General features: G+C 36.9%; 3 protein-coding genes across 5 annotated transcripts; 1 reads left to right on the top strand and 2 right to left on the bottom strand.

Annotated features, from left to right (window-relative positions):
- Positions 1-23: 23 nt before the first annotated feature.
- Positions 24-12,360, bottom strand: LOC125235286 (CLK4-associating serine/arginine rich protein). 2 transcript variants are annotated; one of them, XM_048141796.1, is made up of 16 exons: positions 12,163-12,360; positions 11,849-11,946; positions 11,486-11,664; positions 10,990-11,157; positions 10,768-10,874; positions 10,188-10,360; positions 8,708-8,877; positions 7,848-7,941; positions 7,154-7,402; positions 6,696-6,737; positions 5,864-5,989; positions 4,530-4,590; positions 2,488-2,560; positions 1,739-1,840; positions 951-1,028; positions 24-792 (listed from the first exon to the last, which is right to left on the bottom strand). In XM_048141796.1, the coding sequence occupies exons 1-16, from the start codon at positions 12,259-12,261 to the stop codon at positions 299-301; spliced, it is 2,313 nt and encodes a 770-aa protein (XP_047997753.1). In that variant the 5' UTR covers positions 12,262-12,360; the 3' UTR covers positions 24-298. The 2 variants fall into 2 exon arrangements, with proteins under 2 accessions (XP_047997753.1, XP_047997754.1); XM_048141797.1 differs by having other exon boundaries at positions 1,735-1,840; positions 12,163-12,359.
- A 740-nt stretch (positions 12,361-13,100) lies between these two features.
- Positions 13,101-14,509, bottom strand: LOC125235472. The gene is made up of 4 exons (XM_048142041.1): positions 14,254-14,509; positions 13,877-14,142; positions 13,651-13,782; positions 13,101-13,553 (listed from the first exon to the last, which is right to left on the bottom strand). The coding sequence occupies exons 1-4, from the start codon at positions 14,378-14,380 to the stop codon at positions 13,134-13,136; spliced, it is 945 nt and encodes a 314-aa protein (XP_047997998.1). The 5' UTR covers positions 14,381-14,509; the 3' UTR covers positions 13,101-13,133.
- Positions 14,510-15,282: 773 nt separating this feature from the next.
- On the top strand, positions 15,283-20,448 carry LOC125235376 (inositol-tetrakisphosphate 1-kinase-like). 2 transcript variants are annotated; one of them, XM_048141928.1, is made up of 6 exons: positions 15,283-15,592; positions 15,685-15,826; positions 17,254-17,352; positions 18,744-18,841; positions 19,329-19,628; positions 19,779-20,448. In XM_048141928.1, exons 2-6 carry the CDS (start codon positions 15,704-15,706, stop codon positions 20,248-20,250), a joined length of 1,092 nt encoding a protein of 363 aa, XP_047997885.1. In that variant the 5' UTR covers positions 15,283-15,592; positions 15,685-15,703; the 3' UTR covers positions 20,251-20,448. The 2 variants fall into 2 exon arrangements, with proteins under 2 accessions (XP_047997885.1, XP_047997884.1); XM_048141927.1 differs by having other exon boundaries at positions 15,283-15,826.
- Positions 20,449-24,415: the final 3,967 nt, after the last annotated feature.

Genomic DNA, 24,415 nt, shown 5'->3' with positions numbered 1-24,415 from the left:
TATTGTTTTTTTATGAATTTGTAAGTTATAATTTTCGTAAATATAGTTTTGCAAACGTGTCGGTAGACATCAGTCTTTTATATCATATATGTTTTAAAATGACAAGAAAGGGTCGTCAAATGTTTTATCTTCGTCACATACGCATTTACGAAAGAGATAGAGACAACGGAAACGCCGGGACACGCGTGCGGCCCGCTAACTTTTTGAAAAGCCTCATCGGAATTTAACGGAAAAGGAGCTGACACGGGAACGACACATTTATAAAACCCTAGAGATATGAATTCGAACGACTTTATAATCATCTAATTTGGCATCGAATGTACAACCTCGGGAGTCTAATAATCGACCAACTTGACTTTGTTCCTGTACCCGCCGGAAGCGTCGCCGTCGCCGTCGTCGTCGACAGGCAGCGGGGGCGGCGGCGGGCGCGTGCGCCAGTCGGGGGGCTCGTACTCGTGCTCGTGCTCGCGCGGGCCGTGCCCGCGGTACCCGCCCCGGTACCCGTAGGGCCGCCTCCGCGCGCCCGCGTAGTTCTGGTCCCACCTGGTCTGCTGGTGGTCGTACGTGTTGTCGTGGCGGTGGTCGTAGCTGCGGGGCGGGCGGGGCGGCGGGTAGGGCGGGGGCGGGCGGTGGAAGGTGTCGGGGGGGTGGTCGTGGCGGTGCCTGTGCTCGGGCGGCGGCACGCGGGGCGCGTCCCTGTTGGTCTCCCAGACCGGAATCTTCTTCGGCGTCGGCGAGGGGCTTCTCGAGCGGCTGCCCTCGTCCTTCTTCTTTTCTCGCGTTGGCGAATCTCTGCAAACGGGAGATCGTTGTGAACCTCAAAAAATTCAATTATCATTCATATTACACGAGTAAGATACGCGGAACGCGACGTATCCGAGACTCTTTACTTGTACGAAACGTGTCAAAATTTCAGTATAACTGTATTTAGATATTTAAAAAAATCATACCTAGACGATCCACTGTGACTTGCATCCGAATCGTCATCGCTAGACCTTCTGTTCTGCTGATGCCGCATTTCACGCTGCCTGTGAACACACAAATAAATAACAATTTAAAAAATATATAATGTTACAAATACGACTTCACTTAATGCTCATTGCATAAGCACCTTCTTGGTACAGAACACCACAAAAATATTGTAACTCTCCATAAGTCGTTTAACTATAATCTACATAACGTTAAAGCTTGAAAAAGCACTAAAATATTTTAAAAAATCTCATTAGTTAAGTGTACACGTCTTACTATTATATTACATTATTCATTTCTATATAAAACATAACCCTCTGTCGCGCTTTTACCGGACGTATAGTCATGCGGTTTTCTGTTATCTGTTTTAGCAGGGGCGGCTCACTCCGCGATACTTTCACCGCGCTACAGGTACATGCCGGCGGCCGCGAGTTCGCGGCCCATTCACTGGCGACGACCTTCGCGCGGCGCAATAGAATTCAATGTCGTTTGCACGCGTGCGGCCCGTTTGTTAATGTAGGTAAGAATTTAGAATGGCGGCGTTTTGTGAACATCAAAGGAGTGAGCCTTCTGTACTTGTACTATTATATATTCTGTGGTTTTAGAGGAAGGTTTAGGTATGTAATTTGGTAAGGTTCAAAGCCAGGGTGGATAACCAATAACATAGAAAAGACATATTTCCTGGATTCTTCCGTCAGCAGGCATTATTTTATCACCTCACCACAGGGAGCAAGTATATAAATAGTGTAAGTAAAGGAGACAGACTTGCGTCGCAGCTTGATGGCGAGTTCGCGCATCTCCTCGTCGCGCCGAGCCTGCCGTCGGGATTCCCGCTCGAGGCGCTCCGCCTCAGCCCGCTTGTCTGCTCGCACTATAACAAAATATTACATTATCAAAGAGATTTTATTACAAGTTTTCTTAATCCAGGACTCTAATCTCGTAAGACCCATTTTTGCAAAGTTGAATTTGAAACTTTCTTGTATCCCAGTCTAGTGTAAAATTTCAATTTATTTTGTTATTTTTAAAGAAACTCGGGAAATCTTATTTACGTATAGGTGGTTTCATAAAAGCATGCACAAAGGGAATGAGAGAACTTTGATTGTATGAGTGACATTTGTCGATATACAGTCATAACTGCCAACCGCCACCATTTTTCTGGTTTACTTATTACTTCCATTTGACCAGCTCTTGCGGATTGACCTGTGCCATAAGGTTCATCGTCACCTCTTTTAACTTAACATTTAACAGGAGCAATTTTTTGCAACATGGCAACATTAGGGTGGGTACTTAGTTTCTCCACAAAATTTACTATAGTGTGATGCACACCTACCTAGTTTAAAATGAGACTAGACACAACAACACTCTTGTTAGTTATAAAACACAAAAATAAGTAACGATATTGGAAAACACTAACAAAACTAAGCTTTAAATCAATTTATTCCCTGGAACAATATTTTTCTTATAAATACCTCAATAAAAAGAAAAATAGTTTCAATATTCAAAACATATAAAACTCACGTTGCCTTGATAACTGAGCCTGCATCTTCTTTTTGAGCTTTTCCTTGAGGGAATTTGTTTGTCGCGACGAGCCCTGTAAAATAACAAATGTTAATAGATGGTAAGGGACGGAGAACCAAGCTCTATTCTGAGCCCGGCTCTAGTAGTAATATATGACTTATTACGGCTGTAACTATACTAGGGGTCAGTCAAGGTATTCTATATCGAAAGTGTCAAAAGTGTACGATCACATTACTCTGTATGCCTTGTATGGGTACTAAAGTCGCGGGTAGTCATCAAGTCGTACGTAGCAATTTTGACATCCCCGTCGGAACAAATGTTGTTGGGCATTTTCGCGAGAACAATCACCTAAAATATCTTTTCTAAGGTAGGTAAACTTTATGTTTTTCCTACTCAGAATCACGAGCCCTTTCGATCTACGACAAAACACGAGAGAAGAAAAAATGGTCCCAAAATGTTCTATTATTTTGCATACTTTCCACTTTGTAACCGCTGTACAAAATATTTGAAAAATGGTAACGAAGTGTTTTTACCTAGTAGGATCGAAAGGGCTCGTGATTCTGAGTAAGAAAAACATTAAATTTACCTATTTCGGAAAAAAGGTTTTGAATCTCTTTTCGCAAAAATGTCCTGTTATAAACGTCTGACTGTAGAAGTATGACATTTACTTAACCCTTGCGTAGGCTTAGTCTGACGCCATATCTTTGGCACCGTCCGTATCAATATCGAATACATGGACTGTACAGCACAGATGTCAACACTTTTGGAACAAACTATAATTACATGTTTTGGGTTTTACAACTGAAAGGAATGGTCACTTTAAGGTTAAGTGTCTATAAGAATCAGAAATTACAGTAATAAACTCGATCTCATAAATCATTATGCTATACATATAATATGTTTTAGAACTCGAAATTAAGGGATTATTAGTTCTTAACCTGTCAAGCACTAATCACCAAAATAGGATAGTTTGAATGACCAGCGGCTGCATTATGTTATATGCCGAGTCACATAGTGAAGACCTGACAGGATGAGTTGAATTCTCACGCGGGACTTTATTTATGGACTCGTGCGTGAGAACGCAACTCATAGTTGTAGTTGCAGATTCCGCTGAGCAGGGAAGCTTCACTTGGCATTTAAAAACAAAGAAAGCAACAAATATGATACCTTTCTTCTTACAGTGCAGACTTTAGAAATTAGATAGGATCCAAATATAACATCAACCAGTTAATTTGTCATCCACATTATGAAAACAACTCGTATTAAAAAGATTTCAGTCAGTTTTCAATGGTTAATGGTAAAATATTTCGGTGAATGTAGTTCCAGTTTGTGCATAATTTTGTATAATTCGAGTTAGGCCAAACCTTTAGGTCTTCAGCTATCAAGACTTAGACTTAATAAAACCACATCTACAATAGTGTCTTATAAGAATGGTGATTTAAGCCTTGACGGTTCGAGTATATAAAGCCAGGGATACACTAGGCGGCAATTTTGCCACGTACCGCCAAAGTCAGTCAGGCGAAGTGGTGCGACGTTGCCAAACTTCGCTCGACATGTTTGCCAACATCGTCAGTGTGTCCTAAGGCGCGTTATGTCGCAAGATGTCTCAAGCGAAATCGCTCATATTGGGAACATTTATCGCCTACCGGTACCGCAGTAATTGCATGTCTCTGGCTTCAAGGCGGCGCGAGCAACTTTTTGGATAGATTATAGTGTTAGTCCAAAATATGTTGGCAACAATATTGACAGCTAGCTGGTGTAAATGTTACTTTAAAAGTCAAACTTCGACCAAAAGATGATGTTTACTTAACCCTTGCAGAGGCTGGGCTATCAAAATCGTTGCCAAAGTATCGTGGCCTGACTATATCATACAATTGCGAGCGCGTAGTGTGTATCCGGCTAAAGGCTCAGCCTAATTGTAATTTGTTTCGTAAGTTCTAAAAAACTAAGCAACAAAAGATTGTCGGGTTACTACTAGTCTGTAAGTCAACTGATCTAATGTGAAAGCGTACAAATTCAAAAGCAAAATGATTCTTACTGACTTTGGAGCTGGATCCAGTTAATCGTAACTGATTCTGGTTTGTGTTGGATTTAACCGCCGACCTGAAAGGAGAAATGAAGGGGAAATGGTAATTACGGTATAATGGTAAGAATCTCGCTTGAGAATACTTTTAACCCTTTAATCGGTACAACGGTAGTGGCAAAGACATATCGTCACTACTTTGAAAAAAACTTGTATCTTCTTCTGTTAATGAAAAGAAAATTGTAGTAAGTATGTATGAAATGCATATAGACTTACTGCATTTTAACTTTGAGGAGCAGTGTAAGATACGAGATTTTTTCAAAGTAGTGACGATGTAACTCCGTATAGACATATAAAGTCTAAGAAAAAAACGTACCTCAGTACCATACAGAAAAAGGTCCGGTGGCCTAGACGGCATTACACCTTTGGGGGACGCTCGGCTAGATGGCGCTAATATTAATATTTGACATTTTAACACATATCAAGCTAAGAATATGAGCCAAATTGTCAAAACTGAGGTTCAAAAGTTTTAAGCCTGTGTCAAGAGATGGCACTGTGATTACACATTTTACTTCGACAGTAACTCTCTATAATAATCGATCCTCTTTGGTAGTGGCAAAATACTTTCCTTCAGACAAAACAAAACGCATCTCTGTGTGAAGAAAATTGAATTACTAGAAACAAACGCATAGTTACGTATTTTACGATACCGATCTCAAGAAGCAATGAATTAATAGATTTGATATTTTAATTCGTTCTATTTTATTTTCGAGTTATATTTTATAACATGTATTAATTTTACCGATGCTGTAATAAGATCTTAGCTAAAACAAAAAGAAAAAAATATTAGGGTGGTATTCCACCTGTCCAACTTTTCCCTTTGCATAGCCCGTAGTACCGCAAAAGAATACTTACCTATTACTGGACCTTATAACTAACAATAAGGTTTACTACTCACGTGCATTTCTCGTCATCGGGTGTGTCAAAAGAGTCGGAATCTAGCGAGTTCCTTAGAGGACTTGAACTCCAAGCTGCGCCCTTAGTACAGTCAGCTGCAGAGAAAAGTAAACCCCCTGCATACAAATTTGTATGCAACGGGGTCTACTGTTCTCTGCAGCGGACTGGACCACACACAGTCACCTGTTGTCAGTGATAGATTCTGTCACAAGGTAATAAGGTTTAGTATGGTGCGTTTCCCGCCATCGGGCGTGTCACTGGAGTCTGAGTCTAGCGATAGTTCACTAGACGACTTGTCCTCTTTGCGGCGCCCGTGGTACTGTAGCACCTTGTCATTCATGAATCTTGAGCCCTGATCATAAGACATAGGCCACAGTGCACAGTGTGTGTACTCACGTGCGTTTCCCGTCATCGGGCGTGTCACTTGAGTCGGAGTCTAGCGATAGTTCACTAGACGACTTGTCCTCCTTGCGGCGCCCGTAGTACCGCGGCATCGCCGCCTTTGTTGCGCCCTTGTCATTGCTGAAACACAAAACGACATAAAAATTTAAATTGTGAATCCATTCTGCTTTAAGGTTATATAAAAAATATAATATGATCTGATAATCAATTTTATAGCAGAATGGATTAACCCAAGTTTGAAGTTAAGCGACACAATTTATAATGCTATACGAATCACTATAATAGTTATATTGAGCTGAGAGTTGAGGCTGTATTTCGAGATAACAGGGGCCCATTTCTCAAAATTGAAAGTTACAAGTTACAAGCGGAAGTCTCTTTCCAACCTGTCATATTAGACATTGACAACCGCTTGTATATTGTAACTTGTAGCTTCGAGAAATGGGCCCCAGGTAGACAGAGTGTGGCCCTCTGTTACCCTGTCTTAATAGCGAAACTACCGTCCCCCTCAGATATTCAATCTTATGAACACCATTGACGAACGCCAATCAGCATAGTTTACCTTTTCAATTTCTCAGAATAAAGACTCAAATATCATCATTATCAGTAAAACAGCTTTATTGTCGTAACACTAACTACCCAAATCTGTTAGAGTGCTAACTGCTAACACGAGTTTAGTTCTCGCGAGGGATCCATATATGAATGGAATTTATTCTGTCTGTTTTTGTTTTACATACCTGGTCGAACTTACCTAGAAGTCTGCAATAAGGCAATACGTACGCAACAATAGAACACTATCCATTAAATATAATAAATATAACTAGCTTACCTTTCATAAGATATGGACCTGGAGCGATTACGTTTACCGTAACTGTGGAAAATACAAAAGTTTCACATAAATCTCAAATTAGTCATACTTGTTAATCTTGTTATATCATTAAAATTGACATTTAATGGAAAAATATCTCAAATTTCGAAATATAGGTATACTACTAGAGTAAATTCAATAATTTCACATCTCTATTTCCCTTTGTAAACTGTCTAATATGTTATCCTCTTCCCAATTTTATCGTAGCAGAATCGAGAAGTCTATAGAAAAAGGCTCGTGTACTCGAGAAGCGCTAAAAAGGCACGGCACGCCGACATAGGTGCAGCCGTCCGATCGGCTATTGCGGCATCTGTTTCAATAGGTGTCAGAAGAACAAATTTGAAATATATTAATACCGAAACCCATACAGTACTTAAAGATCGCGTCACAAATCCTATGAGTAAAATAGTAATACAAACTTGGGCGGGCTTCTAGATCGTCTGTTTCTGTACTGGCGCGGCCTCGAGGCCGACCGCGACCTCCGCTGGGGGCTGTAGGAGCGAGACCTCGACGACGAGTAGCGGGAGCGCGACCGTGACCTTGACTTCGAGCGAGAGCGAGATACGGAGCGGGAGTAGGAGCGAGAGCGAGAACGTGAGCGAGAGCGGGGGCGGTGCGGGCCCATGAACGGACGCGGACCTTGGTAATCATTGTATTGAGGCGGTGACCTGAAACAAATTTAAGGTTATAATTTTTAAAATATCTTAGGTAAGGTTGGATATTATAAATATGAGATCTTGTTCGAAAGTGTACGTGAGATTGGCTCTTTATTCACAATTATTTATTCAATATTCTACACTAGAACACTATCCTGAATAATAGCAAGTATAGTGAAATTGTTAAGATACACAAGAATAGCAGAACACACAATCACAACTCAAGGGTGAGTGAGGTATGGCTCAAACATAACAAGTGTGAAAGTATGCTAAGGGCCGGTTGCATCAAACTGTATGTCACTGTTAAAGCATTTGTTAAATTTTATTGTATGGGCAGTTCCATAGTTCCATAGACGTCTGCTGTGTGACGAATTGACGATGATGTGTCTGTCAAATGCGGTTGATGCAACTGGCCCTAAATCTACTTGTAAAATCAGTTGTCTTTTGATTGACTAACCTTGCTGGCGGTTTTCTTGCAACGTCGGAATAGAGTACTTCCGGTTTCAGGTTTTTTTTCAATTTATCAGCATACAGAGGTTTAATTGGAGGTGCTGTAACAAAAAATACAATTCCAGTCGTTTCCGAAATAATTATACAGCCAGCCATAATTAGCAGCCAGCCAGCAATAATTATCCAAAGTAATTACTAAGATCCAATTTGAAATATTTTTTAGAGCTTGCTGTCTGAAATCTATGTTGAACCTGTTTGTAAATTTTGGTTTGCTGTCCTATAGTCACCGGCATAAAGAAATGATGATTATTGTACCTTATCATATTAACGTCTTGTTTGAAATGTCATACGAAATTGCCAAACAATTAAAAGGTACAGAAATCATCACTTCTTTATACCGGTGACTGTACCACCACATAAATATATGTAGGATTATGGACCAGATAAACGGAGTAATGAAAGGCATAAGAAGGAAAACTGGTCTAGGTTCAGAGCTAGTTTTCTCAAGTCTACTTTAGTTTCAGGTCATGTAGAATTTGGTAGGTTGACTAGGCAATGCAGAGCTACTGCAATGCGGCTGACTAGGCAATGCGCCTAGCTGAGCGGCTGATTAAGGGCCGGTTGCATCAAACCGTCTGTCACCGTTAAAGCATTAGTTAAAAAAAATTGTATGGGAAATTCCATAGATGTCTGCTGCCTGATGATGATGTGTCTGTTAATTGGTTGATGCAACTGGCCCTAAGTGTGCCGTTCACGAGATACCTACTGATGTATTACGTACAGTTGTACTCTGAAGCTAACTACCAATGTTTTATAGTGAAAGCAGTATGACAATGCTTGTGTGTGTGTCAGTCGTGTTTGACTCACGTGGTTTGACCTCATCGTCGTCCTGCCCGAAAGAGGTGATGAACTCGATCTGCGGAGCGGGCTCGGGGCTACGGCTGGCCGAGCGACTGACTGAGCGCGCCGTTTCCGAGTTGGTGCGAGGAGCTGCGTACGCCGGCGGGCTTACTACGCGATGCTGGAGCTTTTTGTCACTGATAACAATATAAATATATTATCAATAAAACACTAGAATAATTTGTTGTAAATGTAAACGCGCAGTTGTTTTATGGCATCATCGCAGCGTTGAACGCATGCGAACACAATCTAGGGAAAAGGACAATTACAATCTAATAATCGGATATTCTTATACACGACGAACGCAATGGTACAGTCACCTGCAAAAACATGTTCGAAGGAAAAGCAAAATATGTGACACGCATTGATTTAAGGTGACACGCTCATATGTTGCTTCACTTCATTTGTTGTGCGCGTGCCGCGCACGCTGCAGGACACCATCGCGAGCGCAGACTTCTGGCCGAAGGGTGTGGTATTTCGGCGGTTCCGGGGCAACCTGCCGAGTCAGACGACGCAACGGAGCCACGCTGTTACGTCGTCGCCCAAATCTAATGTTTAATTTGTTTATTTTTTGTATGTCTTTTGTATTTTTTTTTTTTTGTAAGTCTTGTTTTGTATTTTGTAGTTTCACAGTGCCTTGGTGTAAACTGTAATGCTGTGTTACTTTTTGATTAAATAAATAAATAAATAAATATGGTTCTAGAAATCTTATTTAGCACAACACGTGTCAGATGACTCAGAAGTTATTGCCGCCTTCGAAGAGTAACACGTTATTGCAGGTGACTGTAAGCACCTTGTAATTGTTTGAGATATTCCGTGGCCCTATTATGATACACGTCTATCGCACTATAACTATCGTGCGGTTAACTATGTAGTTTACTGATCCATTGTTGTGCACTGGCTTGAATAAACTCACGATGGAGTTTTATGTCAACAGTGCATTCCAGTGTTGAACATTACTATCAGAAAATCATAGTAGCTATATATTTCAACCGGCCAGTGCTGTTAAATGTCTCAAGAAGATGTATAGGTGTACTTTTGGACTTCAATTTTGTTTATTTATTTATTCAATTCAACATTAGCATTAACAGTTAAACCTTACATGCTAACATTTGTATTAAATAGGTACATTTATCTTATTCTATAGGCACAATCATGTTTAATTAATTATATTTAGACTTAACATCTATTTATTGAATTTAATTATTAGGTCTGAGTATGACAAATGATAAATCTGTTTATCATACTATTCAAATTGCATTTGGTTTTCACTCTTGGATAGCTACTGGTACCTAGTACAGGTTATACACGAGTGAAAAGCTTTCAATAGCAACAGTACAGTCTGTGTAAGAATGTCCTATAAAAAGAAAAAAGAAAAAAAAAGAAAAGAAAAAGTACCACCAGTGGGCAGTTAGTAGACTTAATTAAATATAAGATGGTAACTCACCGATGGGCTCTCCTCTCCTTCCGACTCTTCCTTCCCGAGAACATTGCTTTCTCCTTCTCCTCTCGAAGCAGCTGCTTCTGATGCTCGGCGTCGTCAGCGTCTCCCGTGAGGAAAGAGAACAGATCGCATCCAGCCATGCCGAATAGTGGGCCCACGCTGTTCAACTCATGAGCCTGAACTCAGAGAAAATGTGTTTAATTTGTGATATTAATATTAAAATTGTTAGAATATTTGTATTACAGCCTAAAAGCACAAGGGTGCTGCACCAAATTGTAGACTATGTTGGCAGCGATAATTGTAGCATAGCTTATGCAAGTGTTTTCTAAACTCAACTATGTCAGTCCACTATCTGTGTTATCAAAATTGATGCCACATTAGATTGGTCTCTTTAGTATGCAGATTCGATCTGTGATATGAGGTTGAGTCATACAATGTCACGTAAGTATAGGAGTTTGAGTCACAAAACACAATCCTCAAGTATCATGCTGCTTATTTTTCTGTGATGATGAGGCATCTGCATGCTTTTCAGGTGTACAATTTCGACAGGCCTACTATGTAAAATGGTGTGGCATTAACTCACCTGTGAAGCCTCCATCTTGTTGACATCAATACTCAGATCCACATCAATGATTTCCAGATCCGAGTCATCGTCTGAATCCTCCTGTTCTGTTTTTTTAACGTCTGGGCCTGTAAGTGAACACTAAAGGCATCAAAATTGCCAACAAAACTAGGTTATATGATGTCCTTGTCTGCAAGCGTCACGGCAGATTGAGTTTTATATGTATAGTAAAGTTGAATCTACCAGTAGGGTTGGAGCAAGAAGGTTGTGCTCCGGGATCATTATAATTGTATCCTATAGCAGCACCCGTCCCTTTCTTTTCGTTTAACCTCTCTTTTTGCATCTCCTTCTCTTCAATAGTTACACCAAATTGTTCCTCAATTGCTAATTGTTGAAGGAATTTTTCTTCACCTAAAATAAAGCAAAAAAATTTTTTATAATCAAACACACTTGGAGCACCCACACAATAGGCCAAGGTGAATTGGAAGACCTTATACAAAGTATGGTTAGTTACGAGTTAGGGGCTGTTCAAGTATCATGTAAGCCAATTAAATTTATTACAATTATTTTATTAACCCCCAGTCCCCCTTGTCAGCAAAAGTAAACAAAGCTCATACCCCTCTCCACCATGCTTAGGAAAACATTTTCCTATTTATGTATTGTTTTTTAAAGCAAAGACATTTATTTGTTTGATATTCCTAGGAAGTTAAAGACAAAAATAATTTGTGATAATACTTACTTATTCCAAGAAATGCATTCTGCGCCAGAATTCTGTAGCTTTCATAGTTACATTGCCTCTCTTCTTGGCTTAAGTCTTCAGGGGCAACATACGGATTTTTCACTTCTGGGATATAATCTAAATGTGCTCTCACATCAAATCTATCAATCATGTTACTTGTGTCTCCTTGCCAGGGCATCCTGAAATATTAATATTAAAATATTTTTAATTATTGGAATCTCATATTTCCAGTACTTGACTAGAAGGATATGTTCCTGGTTGTAAACAAAGTCCTCCAAGTAGACATGGCAAAGTTTAGCACTCTTAGCGCTCATCACTGGTAATGGAGTTTAATATTAGAATACAAAAAGAAGTAATTCTTACATTATTGCGGGTCCCTCTCCTGCTGCAGCTATAGCAGGGTCCAAATGTATTTTACATGGCCTGCCATGTAGTTGTAGAAATTGTGTTGGTTCAGCTTTCTGTAACAAGTACCAACCATTAGGCGCAAGTACGCATAAAAACAGGTGCTTAAGCGTTCTCTTGGCACTCCTTATTGAGACTAACTTGTATTTTATTGTCATTGAAATACACACCTATACAACTATAAGAAGCAATTGAAACAAAGAATTGAGGAAAAACAGTACATATTAGAGTCTAAACAGCTTGGCATTAAAATTAAAGATAATCAAACATACAATCTTCTCGTAGAAATCTTTTCTACGCTCTGCCCGCCTTCTGTAGTCCACAATCATCCCCCGGATCATCTTCTCCTGCTTTCTAGCCTCGTGCCACATTTTGGCAATTATTTGAACAAAATCACATGAATAAAAAATATAAGTTAACAATTTTAAGATTGTATCCCATTAATCCCATTTATAGATAAATTAAATTTGGCCTCTCCGGACAACACGAACGCCATTTTGTTTTTTTTCATACCGAATTTGCCAGGCATGAACATTTTTTATCATTATTCATAATATCGTGATAATATTTCATACAATTAATATAATCATACACAGAACTGTATTTCATTTATGTTAACTTATAAACCAAATTGTTTTGATATTGAAGTTAATAATTTAAATGATTACATTTAATTTAATTTTATTTTAGACATGGCAACATTTATTTTTGCAACCATGTCCAGAAGCGGGAAATGTGGAAAACGCGGGTTGGTATATAGTAAAAGTTTTAAATTAACTTAGACATTTTCGGTAAGTTTAAGCAAAGAAACACAAATGGAGATTATATAACTTTAAATGGCTCGTCTTCGCTTATGATGCTATTAGATGTATATTTTTATATTAGATATATCGGATGTATCCATACTAATATTATAAATGGGAAAGTATGTGTCTGTTTGTTTGTCCGTCTTTCACGGCAAAACGGAGCGACGAATTGTGATTTTTTAAGTGGAGATAGTTGAAGGGATGGAGAGTGACATAGGCTACTTTTGTCTCTTTCTAACGCGAGCGAAGCCGCGGGCAAAAGCTAGTATCTTTATATTTAGGATTTTATATCCCGTTATTTACTTGTAAAAAGAGAATATTATCTTTGCCGTGGATTTATCCATCAATAACTTCAAATGCTCACTAGTAGTAAAAACATTTAGCTGACAGATGTGGTAACAAATAAGTAAAAACAAGCATTTTTTCATTTATCAAATTTAATTAACAACATACAAAAATATTTCATGTAAATCTTCTACATCAAAGAAAATCTCATTTTCTAATTGAAATGGTCTACATATGCTTAGCCAGTCAATAAATTCTTCAAACATGTCTAATGCAGTTAATGTATCTGCAATACTTCTGTTCAAAACAATATAACTTCCTTTAGTTAAATGCTTCTTGAAAAAATACCACAGTTTTTTGTGATCCTCAGTAGGTATAAAAAAATCAAAACAGTTCATGATGCAAATATTTGATTTCTTGACCAAGTCATCTTTATCAGTCACATCAGAGTGAACTATTTTAATTCGGTTTTTATCCATTCCAAATTGTTTTATTATCTTTTCTTGTATTTCACAACATTCTTTATTCATTTCTATGCCAATAATGTTTGATGCATTTGTAAAATAATATGCCTGAAAGAGATTACAAATATTTTAGTAAATTTATTTAAAGTTTTATTTAAATCATTTAAGATTGTAATGTGAAAATACATAAAACTGACAAACTTACAGAATACAAAATACCACCAAACCTCGATCCCACATCCAATATCTGTTTATCCTCCAGATCCTTTGGAAGCAGAACTTTAAATATATACTGAAGTTGTACCCTTGACATAGAATGTGAAATTAGATTTAGCTCCTGCAAAATAATGTTGAATAGTTTTAAATAATGTACCTATATGCAAAATAATTTTCCAAAGTTCATGGAATAGGCCAGAGGACAACATTCTTACTTTAATATTTTGTGAATTGCAGTCAAGACAGTAATGTCTTGATAATTTTCCATCTTTGACAAGTTCATCAACTTGTTCTTCATCGTACAGGAACTCATCCACATGACGGGTATTCACTTGGTTGCAATCTGCTTGATCTCCGACAGTTGGCAACATGATGTTTTCTGAGGGCAACTCTGCTTCAAATGGTACCATTTCCTTTATTGTATCTCCTATCTTTTGCAGTAACTTGTCTGACCTTATAATTGATTTCTTATTTTCTAAATCTGAAAAATTCAATACAAATAAGTTGTCTATTTTAGCTTATCAGAGTATGAGAATGTCACAAATATCCATGTACATTAGCAAATAAGAATAGGAGGGATAAATGGTACCACCTTTTCTATATTTTTTACTGCCTAACCACTGTTCCAGAGTCTTTAATTCTTTGTCATCTAGCTCAGCAAATAAGTCTAAAATGCGACTCTGAGCATTACTTATAATATCTTTTTCCTCGTCGATCATGGTTTATGATATCGGTGGACTTAATTCTTAAAAAACTCTTTAAAGAAATGAAATGACAACAATTTTTTATATTGCGAGGAATATTAATTCTAACATTTCTAACCTAAAACCTAACTTTGAAATGTCAGTGTCGTTTTCACGCTTTTCACGCCTTGCATACGTTCAGAAACTATTAAATGTTTTGTGTTATGGCTATGGAACCAATGAGTAAATTATAGGTCTGTGTATGGAACTTATGGACAATATGAATGTGATATGAATGATATAAACGACGAATAAAAAAAAACAATAGTATTTTTGACATACGTTGAGTTTTAAAAACTGTCAGTTGCGAAACCCGCATTAAAAATGTTCTGCACCACTTCACATGCATCCTTTCAAACACGCTGTACCACACTACCACACTCAGTGCTGTCTAGGCTTGTGCCGTTTCGTTCGTTGATCGGACCGCTCCGATCTCGTTCAATCGCTCCCACGAACTAGTTCGCTCTTTTAGGTCTTTTGCTCATTTAGTTCAGCCAGACCAGCGACCACTGCGGTCGGAAAGATCAGAACGAATGGGACCGAATAGTGTCAAAATTATATGAATAGTCCACAGATAGTAACATTCCGGGCCGAAAGGTTGTAAGTAACCGAAGTTTAATATGAAAACTTGACTTTTTTTGTTGTTCTGCTAAGTAGCTCTCGCTCTCGGTCGGCGCAGTCACACATTCGTTCTCGATCCAAACCGCTCGCGCTCGCCGATCCTTTACTGAACTAAATGAGCAAAGACCGATTCTCAGACCACGGAAAGATTCAGTTCATTTCGGTCATTGATGGGATTTTATTCCTAACAGTTCATAGTTCGTGAACGACACAAGCCTAGTGCTGTCAATGTCAAAACATCGCTTCGCTCTTCGCTTCACTTTTCGTTCGGTTGTATTGTACCATGTCGCTTGTGTAAAGTGGTTTTATCATTTTATTGGCAATTAATTACTTCGTGATTTAATAAGTGTGACTGTGGATATTTTAGATACCCAATTATAGCTTTTTAACAAGTAGGCTCGTCGGACATTGACGTATAGTAATAATTTGAAATCTTTGGGTTTATAGTATAAACTGCCTCTTGGTTTAGTTCTCAAGCCTTGAAGTGGTACTTCAAGGAAATCGCTGGACCAAGAATTTTAGTTTTTCTATGATTCAGTTAATTGGAAAAAGTTAACAAAGGAATAGGTAGTTGTTATACCTGATTCAGTTAGTTTAATTAATTCTATTACATTGTGCAACGTTCAAATGAATCATTGTTTACTGTGCTAACTCGGCAGTATCTTTCAAACCAGCAACATGGAAGATTGTAAGCCACTTACTAAAACTATTGGAGTTTGGATGTCAGATAAGAAAAGCCAGAAGTTAAACTGGAAAGAGTTGATTAGTGCAGCTAACTCACATGGCTACAAACTTGTGAAGGTATGTTTTAATTTTAATATTATTTTATTTAGTTTAATATCGGTTTCGGTTTAAATATATTATTTTATATATTTTTGTACATGATGAATCATCATCATGAACTTTCTCAATTTTCTTATCCACTCATCAGAGTGGATAAGAAAATTGAGACAGTTCCCTGCTTCTAGTGCTTCTAGCAAAAAAAAGCTCAACAATTTGTAGAATGGTCACAACTGTAAAAAACTTCAATTTGCTATTTGTAGCTAAGTTCAGGTGATCTGATTTTTTAAATATATTTTTTTTATAAATATGCATTTGAACCCAAATAACTACAAAATATATTTTACCTACCTAGTGTAATTCAAAACATATTAAATTGTTTTCTCTGTTGAGTGTACCTCAGAACTGAACATTCCCCACCATGATTGGGAATGTTAAAATTTGCTTTGAAGATTCCTGTAACTAAAGTGTATCCTACATATAATAACATTAAAATTATATGCATAGAGCATATACTGACTATGTACTTAAGTATTTACAAGTATTCCTACAAATAAAAGTTTGTAGATAATTTCTCTAGCTTGACAAGAGTTGGTAAATTGCCTAAATTAAATATTCAAAAATGTACATACTTCGTTTCGTACATATATAACTTTGAAAAACTGCTGTTTTTCCCCAACTATGATGTTCAATCCAAGGTAACATCATGACTACTGGGGCTTGCCAACATGACTCATTGATGACCACTTGTTGATTGAATCAAGATGGTTTCTTAAGAGTATAAGGAAAAATTCAAGACCCTGTTAAAAGTGACCTTTCTGTGAGATTAGACTACCAAATAATGTTGATAATATTTTGTCTGTTTCCTCATGATGCCATAGGTTGGGAAATAATTTCTGGCCATAATGCAGAATTAGCCTTGCATGTTATACTTACATTAACATTCTAGTACCCATCTATCTACCTTTCCAATCTGGCCCAGAAAAAAAATTTTTTTTTTTTTTTTTTTTTTATAATATGAATCCTGATCGAAAACAGTTGGAAACCCCTGTTGTAGTGCATATATGACTTTATCATACAACTGTATTGCCACTCTTTAAAGTTCAAAGTTTAACAGTATCACACACAATTGAAGATTAAATGATAAAAAATATCTCTTAATTGGCTTAATCTTATATGGCTTTAGGTCTTTCCAACTCTGAAATACAAAGTCCTAACTAGTATTACAAGTAAAAAGTAACTGTGTATGTATGCATGTATACACTTTATTGCACATAAGACAAGTTAGGACATAACAATACAGTATAGTTATAGAATACTGTGTTTGCCTATTTGCTTTTAAAGTTTTAACTGTTAGATATGGATATCCTACATTTTTTCTTTTCATATTTCAGATATAAATATAAATAAAAGCCATACAAATAAAACAACAATTGTTTATTTTTCAGGTGGATTTGGAAAGGCCATTGGAAGAACAGGGTCAGTTTGATGTGTTCCTCCACAAATTGACTGATATCATAGCGGCAGCAGATTTAGGTGATCCTAAGGTAAACAAAAAATATTAACTGTGGTGATGTGGACTATTCTGTGTCCGAAAATTAGTGTAATATTTGGTTGTATCAACCAGGGGCAGAAAATGGTCAATAATGTAGCCTAAATTTTCTTACAAATTACATTTTTTTAATGTTATGATGACAACTGGGCCCATAACCTGTATTAACACAAATCAACATACCTGCAAACTTTATTTAACATTCTCAGAACAGAAAAAGCTATATGATTGTGACTTTCTTTAAAAAAGAAACATGCTATTAACACAATAACAATGACAAATCCGATGAGGTTGGCTGGTCGACATATTTTACAAGTCCAAGGTTTTCTTGCCAACAACTAAAAATGTTACAAATTCTTGATTTTTTTTGTTAACAACCAGGCCATAATATAAAAAAGTATATCCATAGAATTAACCAATCGCGTACTGGCGGTATGTAGGCATGCTGGCGGCATCTGTAAAATACCTTTTCTCAAACATGGTATGAAATATTGATGTTATGTGCCTTATAATTGGCAGCGAAGTATGACGTTGCAGGTGCGGCTAGGACGATTGATAGATAATGGAATTTCATACAAACCTTGCAGGCCAAGGCCGGCAAAGTCTTCTTTTTTAATTTCCAAACACAGATAATTGTGACATAACATCCAGGTATTTAGCCAATTAAAAAAAAACTATAAGGGGCTTTATAGACGTGCCAACTGCAACTGGTACGGGCCCTAGACAATATTTGATTTTGGGTGCGTTTTCATACAAAAAAAATTTTTTCGTTTTTTTTAATTTATTTTTTAATTTTTTGTTTTTTTATACGAAATATAACGAAAATTCGATTATTTTTGCGCTACGACGCACCGTTTAGGAGATACAGCCATCCAAAGTTACTATTTTCAGTAGACTTTATTTATTTCATACCATGTTTGAGAAAAGCACTCTATACATACCTATACCTCGGCGGGAAATGGGGTTGCCCGCCTCAGACCTATCCGGCCTCGCTTCGCTCGGCCGTCTATATGTCTTCGGCCGGCAACCCCCTTTGTCCCGGCCTCTGTAGTAATGTACTATTACCGGACAAACCCATTCATGGGGCATTCTACGAGAATGTCGTTTACGACATGTTTTTTGCCTTGTATGGTAGCTACTTCAATCAAATCTGTAACGCTCGAGACACTACTGCCAGTTTGTTAACCAAGTCATGAAAGATTGTCAGACACAACTTCGCTTTCTTAGCGTTGCATGTCGTAAGCGACATTCTCGTACAATGCGGACAATGCCCCTCATCTGGTCATACTATTCTTGTTTTTATGTAATTGTTTTGTGTAAATAATTGAAGATACCATAAACATACTTAAACTGACATTTATAATGATTGCAACCTTTTATTTTTAGGCATCACAGATCATTAGCAATGTAGAACAGTATTTATCAAATCATCCAAATATTACGGTTATCGACCCATTAGACAACGTCAGAATTCTGTTGAACAGGTGAGTGTCACATTCAAAATCATATATTCTCGTTTTTAAAAGGAAGTTCCGAGACCTTACTGCCAAGATCAAAATTGGAGAAACGTGACATGTCTCTCCGTCACTGGAATATGCATAAACACTTATAAAATTTTAACAGATATTGTGAATTCCACAAAAATATGTCAATTTAATTGGAACTTTCTATTAAAAGGAAAAGTCATTATTTTAAATGGCAACTTTCATATGAACCTAATGCGGAGGCACACTCAAAGATTATGACAGATGGCGCTACCTTATAAGTCCATTGCACAGATAAAGAATTTCATACGTGAGAGCGAGAAGATGATATGTTTTTTCTCTCTCTCACATATGAATGACAGTGACATGCCTAAGGCACTTGCACAGGGGCCGCCTGGCAGGATAAAATGTCAGTGTGCCTCCTCATTGTATTACTAAATTGCCTTTTCACGATTTCCAACTACAAAAAATATATTTTCTTTTTCAGATTTATTTATTACTCAATATTACAAGACGAACCTACATTCATTCGACAGGGTATTTTCACACCAACTTTCGCTGAATTTACAACTACCAATATAAAAACAAATTTGGAAATCATGAGACAAAGAGGAGTAACATTCCCTATTATATGCAAACCAACTATTGCCCATGGCTCGAAGTCTGCTCATGAAATGATTTTGGTATTTAATGAGAGGGATCTGAACGTCTGTAGACCACCCTGTGTGGTACAAAGTTTCGTTAATCACAATGCAGTTCTACATAAAGTGTTTCTTATTGGAAATAGGTAAGTAATTTGTATTAAGTTGTGATGAGCTACCTGTACTATTTGGGACATTTCAAGCCATGAAAGGTTTAAACACGAATACAAGCTAGAGTTACGTTTACCTTTGAAGATACAACTAACTTTACATCTTTTTTTTTTTCAAAATTTCAGGTATCACATATGCGAAAGACCAAGCCTCAAAAACTTCTACGCATCAAAAGACCTAGAACCAATATTCTACAGTACAGGAGAAGTGTGTAAAGCAGATAGCCAATCCACTCTATCTATCTTGGACCCCCACGACGAGGCGGACTTACAAATGGCTATAAACGAAGACAAAATAAAAACAATCATTCGAGCGTTAAGGAAAAGGATTGGACTTCTATTAGCTGGTTTTGATGTAGTCATAGACAATGTGACAGGGAATCATGCGGTCATAGACATCAACGTCTATCCTAGTTACGATAACTTCCCAAATTTCTTTGAAAACCTCATGGACTGCATTGACGAAAATGTGTGTAGGACCAACATAGTGAAGGGAGACAGTGTGTGTCAAGATTACATTTTCCATAGGATAAATGGGTTAGTAAATGTTGCATTTACTGCCAACAAGCTTGGTGTTACTGGTATGAACATAAATTAGTTAAATAAGTGTAATTTTTTTGAGGTGACCAATGTTAAAACAGAAGAATCCTCCTGTTAATGGAATGATCGTATTAAGGATGGCAGTAATCCTATTATGCTTCCAATTTTATCACTTATAAATTGGATAAAGCATCTGTCACGTTCTGGCAAGTATGTCAGTGTGAGAGTGACAGGTGTCTTATCCACGTAGATAAGTGATAAAATTGGAAGCATCATAGGCCTGCTGCACGGGAAGCATGGTCGCGCGATAGACGATAAATTATCAGGCCGTCCCTATCGCACTTACAAATAGTGCGATAGGGACGGCCTGCTATTTTATCGTCTATCGCGCGACCATGCTTTCCGTGCTGGTTTAAATAATATGTCCTTATGAGTACTCTGTTAATGGAATTGTCTTCTCCATTAACAATCTCAATTGAAAAAAATACATGTGTAATATTTTCTAGTTTTAAGATTTATAACATAACCGTGTAAGTCTAAGTTCTAGAAGAATGTATTATGTGTGTATCTAATTTATAGTAAAACTATAAGACTAAACAAAACATTTAATTATATCTATTTAGCTTCAAGCTATACATAGGTTAACTTTTTAATGGATTTAAGTATTGTAATGTGTCAAAACCAGCAAGTATTAAGTCTATTTGTAATCTGTGTAATCAGAGAAATAAAAAAATGAGTAAGGATGTATTTTCTGCCCAATATGATGATTATGATTATGCACCTTTGCAAGTCATTTATTTATTACAAGATGTCTAATTTAAATGTGAATGTAGGTAATGTTATCAGTGTGGGTATTTATTTTAAATCGGAAATAATTTATTTGTGAAACCTGAAGGTGCCAATCAAATGTCACATTGTAAAAGATTTTGATTTATGGTATTTATTTTTATATTTGCTAATTGTTTAGAAACAATCGTTTATTTTAGAATATAAATAGGTACCTATATTTATTTTAATGTCAAGGTCGAATATTCAATAGGTAACAATAATGGCAGGTCCAAATAATTGAGTAGGTAGGTACCAGTGGCGGCTGGTGAAAATTTCTGCTAGGCAACACTGAGCAAAAAGAAACCTACCTTAACATTAGGTACTTTACTAGTAAATAGTAATCAATTTTAGGCAAGCCGGTGGGAATCGGCTTGCATGGACCAGCCGCTGCTGGTAGGTACATACATTTATACCTATATTTAGGAGTAAAAAAATAGCCTTAGTTTCTACGTCGATTTCTTAAGTATCCTTTACACACTATCAGAAAAATAAAATCAATGATTTACACTAATTGTATTCATTGATTAATCTTTAACAACTTACCAGGTTATGGGCTCAGCACACTTCCACTAGATGAAATTTGATTTCACTAATTTATTGTGTATTAAAGACTGAATTAAAATCTCTTTGATCTAACTGTAAACTATAAGAGGTCAATGCTTATTATAATACGAGCCCCAATGCAAATGATATCGTCTAGTATGAAAAAAATATTATGTCCTAACTTCGACCTCAAAATTCAGGATGAATTAGATGATTAGTAGAACATGTAACATAAAAACAAGAGAGCTTATAATGCATATTTTATTTATTCAAAACATAAATTAACAATTTTCCTCACTAGTAAACAGAAAAACATAATTTCACCAAATGTAACACTCGCAAAAATGTTCGTCTTCAGCGTAGCCGATGCAGAAAAGAACAACTACCACTTGGTGGCGTCACCTTTTGCATTTAAAACGGCCTTAATTCTGAGCGGCATTGTATCTACCAACTGTCTATACTCCTCAGGGGTTATTCCATGCCAGACACCCACAAGTTTCTCCTTAAAATCAGCTTTGGATTTAGAAGGATCTTTTCGCAACTTTTTCTTCATTTACCACTACAAAGTTTTTATGGGAGACAAGTCTGGACTGCTGGATGGCCATGATATGGTAGGAATTTGTTTTTGTTTCAGCCACTCCATCGTTGTCTTGCCAGTATGACATAAGGCACCATCTTGTTGAAAAGTAAATCCATTTATATACTTAAACTTTCTTATAGACGGTAGTGAACTCTATTCCAAGATGCTTTTGTATTTCTCTGCATTGACGGTTCTATCTATAAATTGCAGACATGCCACACCCTGTGCCGACATACAGCCCCAAATCATTTAAAGATGCTGGAAACTACACCTTGCGTTCAAGACAGTCTTTGTGAAATGCATCTCCTTTTTCTTGAATGACTTTACTTCGTTCATCGCCAACTATGACCTCAAATTTGGATTTGTCGCTCCATATTATTTTTCGCCACTGATCGGCAGTCCAGTTTCTGTACTTTTGTGCAAATTTCAACCTGTTAGTTTTCTGCTTTTGAGTAAGTAATGGTTTCTGTTTAGCGGTGTGAAAACCGAAGCCCATTATTTTCATTACTGTCTTTCAGGTATCGACTGAAATGTTTATTTTGATCGCGTCATGCCATAGTTAGATAAGTTCTCCTGCTCTTGCATGACGATTTTTCCTGATGATGCTCCTCAAAATCCTGTTTTCTCTTTGGCAGTTATTCTTCGACGGCCAGATTTATTTAAACAGGAGACGGTTCCGTGTTTTAGTTGATGCTGGATGATTGTATGCGCCGTAGATCTTGGCAAAAAAAGGTCTTTGGATATTTTGGAACGTAGATTTGCCGCTATTGTTACTGGAAATTATAATTTTCCTCACTGATTCAGGCACCGACTTACCTCTTGCTATTTTGGTATAAAAATGTTGTAGAATAATTATATTTTTTACAGAATTTACCTTTTTATGTAGCCGTATATCATATCAGACGACTTATAATATTATTAATTCAATTTAAAATATTATTGTATAATATAAATCTTACTAAACTATTTTTATTTAAAATAGACGACCTATTATGCCTCAAATATGAACTAGGCGTATTTTTTTGCTTTAGATATGTTATTTTTATGATATGATTATATTAAAACATATAACATTAGGGCATTTTGTACGGCGCAAGATTAAACTAGTTTTAATGGCTTAGTGTGTCGTGTATTCCATTTATCATCAAAGTCAATCTGGGTTTAAACACCAGTTTCGGAAATAAATATCGCACGTTGAAGTGTGACTAGACGATATCATTTGCATTGGGGCTCGTAGAAACGGTAGGACACATGAATATATTGTTTGCAGTAATGTTTAACATTACTACATATTATAATTGCCTTGCTTGCAATAATAATTGTATCCTCCATAAATGATTAATATTAAATTATTCCGTATTAATATTAAATGGGCATTTCTCAGAGCGTTTCAACTTTTTTGATTTCGGTGGCAGCATTATTACCCAAACCCCGTAAGCGTAGCATGAGTTTTCTTTGTTTCTGGTAGAAATCCGCGACTTCTATTTAAATTGACAGAATTTCATGTGACTCTTACAGGATGCACGTAAAAATGTTGCCACCGAAATAAAAAAAAAATTAAACGCTCTGAGAAATGCCCAAATGTATATTGGTAAGACTAGTGAACTGTAATCCTTTATTATCAGTATTTACTGGAAACTGCCGATGAATATTAAATAAAAACGTTTTAACTTGTATATAATTATATATGAGTGTTTAGTAAAACGTCCCACTTAGTCGGTACGGTTACCATTAAGACGATACGGTAGGGGTCAATTCTCCATACAAACGCTCTCGACTATTTCCTCCCTGGTTTTTGAAGATAGAGCAAAGATTTTTTCAACACAGATTGTTATTATTTTTATCTGTGTCGGACCGTTTTGATTTTTTTGATATTCTGCTTTTTAAAGACTAGAGCCAATCAAAAATTTCCAAAAACGGCCTTTTTCATTATGGCGCAAAAAAAGGTGTGATACTCAAGATTGGTAACAATTAACCAAAAAAGCTAAACGGTCCGACATAGATTATTTCATTGTTATTCAGATTCTCAAATTTCGTTCCGATTGATTAAGTTTTGAAGGAGGAAAGTCTAGAGCGGAACCTCGATTTTAAAGATTTTTTTTAAATATCTTTTGACTGAGTTGTTTTTAATGGACAATTTTTTTTCGATAAATCTAGTTAATAACACTTGTATATTTAACTAAAATTCCCAAGTTGAAAGGGGCGCTCCTTTCCATTTTAGCATTTTCGCTACCGTATCCTCTTAAGGCGAGATTTACTTGTACATTTATAT

The sequence above is a fragment of the Leguminivora glycinivorella genome, chromosome 17 (assembly GCF_023078275.1).
Source record: "Leguminivora glycinivorella isolate SPB_JAAS2020 chromosome 17, LegGlyc_1.1, whole genome shotgun sequence".
NCBI lineage: Eukaryota > Metazoa > Arthropoda > Insecta > Lepidoptera > Tortricidae > Leguminivora > Leguminivora glycinivorella.
This window is presented reverse-complemented; position numbering and strand designations above follow the sequence as displayed.

Excerpts from the sequence above, each read along its gene's own strand:
- LOC125235286 (XM_048141796.1), bottom strand. The coding sequence starts at position 12,261 with ATGTGGCACGAGGCTAGAAAGCAGGAGAAGATGATCCGGGGGATGATT. Across the intron at positions 6,738-7,153 it reads CGATCTAGAAGCCCGCCCAA|TTACGGTAAACGTAATCGCT; the intron begins GTTTGTATTACT and ends TATTTTCCACAG. Across the intron at positions 1,841-2,487 it reads GGCTCAGTTATCAAGGCAAC|TGCGAGCAGACAAGCGGGCT; the intron begins GTGAGTTTTATA and ends ATTTTGTTATAG.
- LOC125235472 (XM_048142041.1), bottom strand. The coding sequence starts at position 14,380 with ATGATCGACGAGGAAAAAGATATTATAAGTAATGCTCAGAGTCGCATT. Across the intron at positions 14,143-14,253 it reads CAGTAAAAAATATAGAAAAG|ATTTAGAAAATAAGAAATCA; the intron begins GTGGTACCATTT and ends TGAATTTTTCAG. Across the intron at positions 13,554-13,650 it reads TTGGTGGTATTTTGTATTCT|GCATATTATTTTACAAATGC; the intron begins GTAAGTTTGTCA and ends AATCTCTTTCAG.
- LOC125235376 (XM_048141928.1), top strand. The coding sequence starts at position 15,704 with ATGGAAGATTGTAAGCCACTTACTAAAACTATTGGAGTTTGGATGTCA. Across the intron at positions 15,827-17,253 it reads ATGGCTACAAACTTGTGAAG|GTGGATTTGGAAAGGCCATT; the intron begins GTATGTTTTAAT and ends TTTATTTTTCAG. Across the intron at positions 18,842-19,328 it reads GTCAGAATTCTGTTGAACAG|ATTTATTTATTACTCAATAT; the intron begins GTGAGTGTCACA and ends TTTCTTTTTCAG.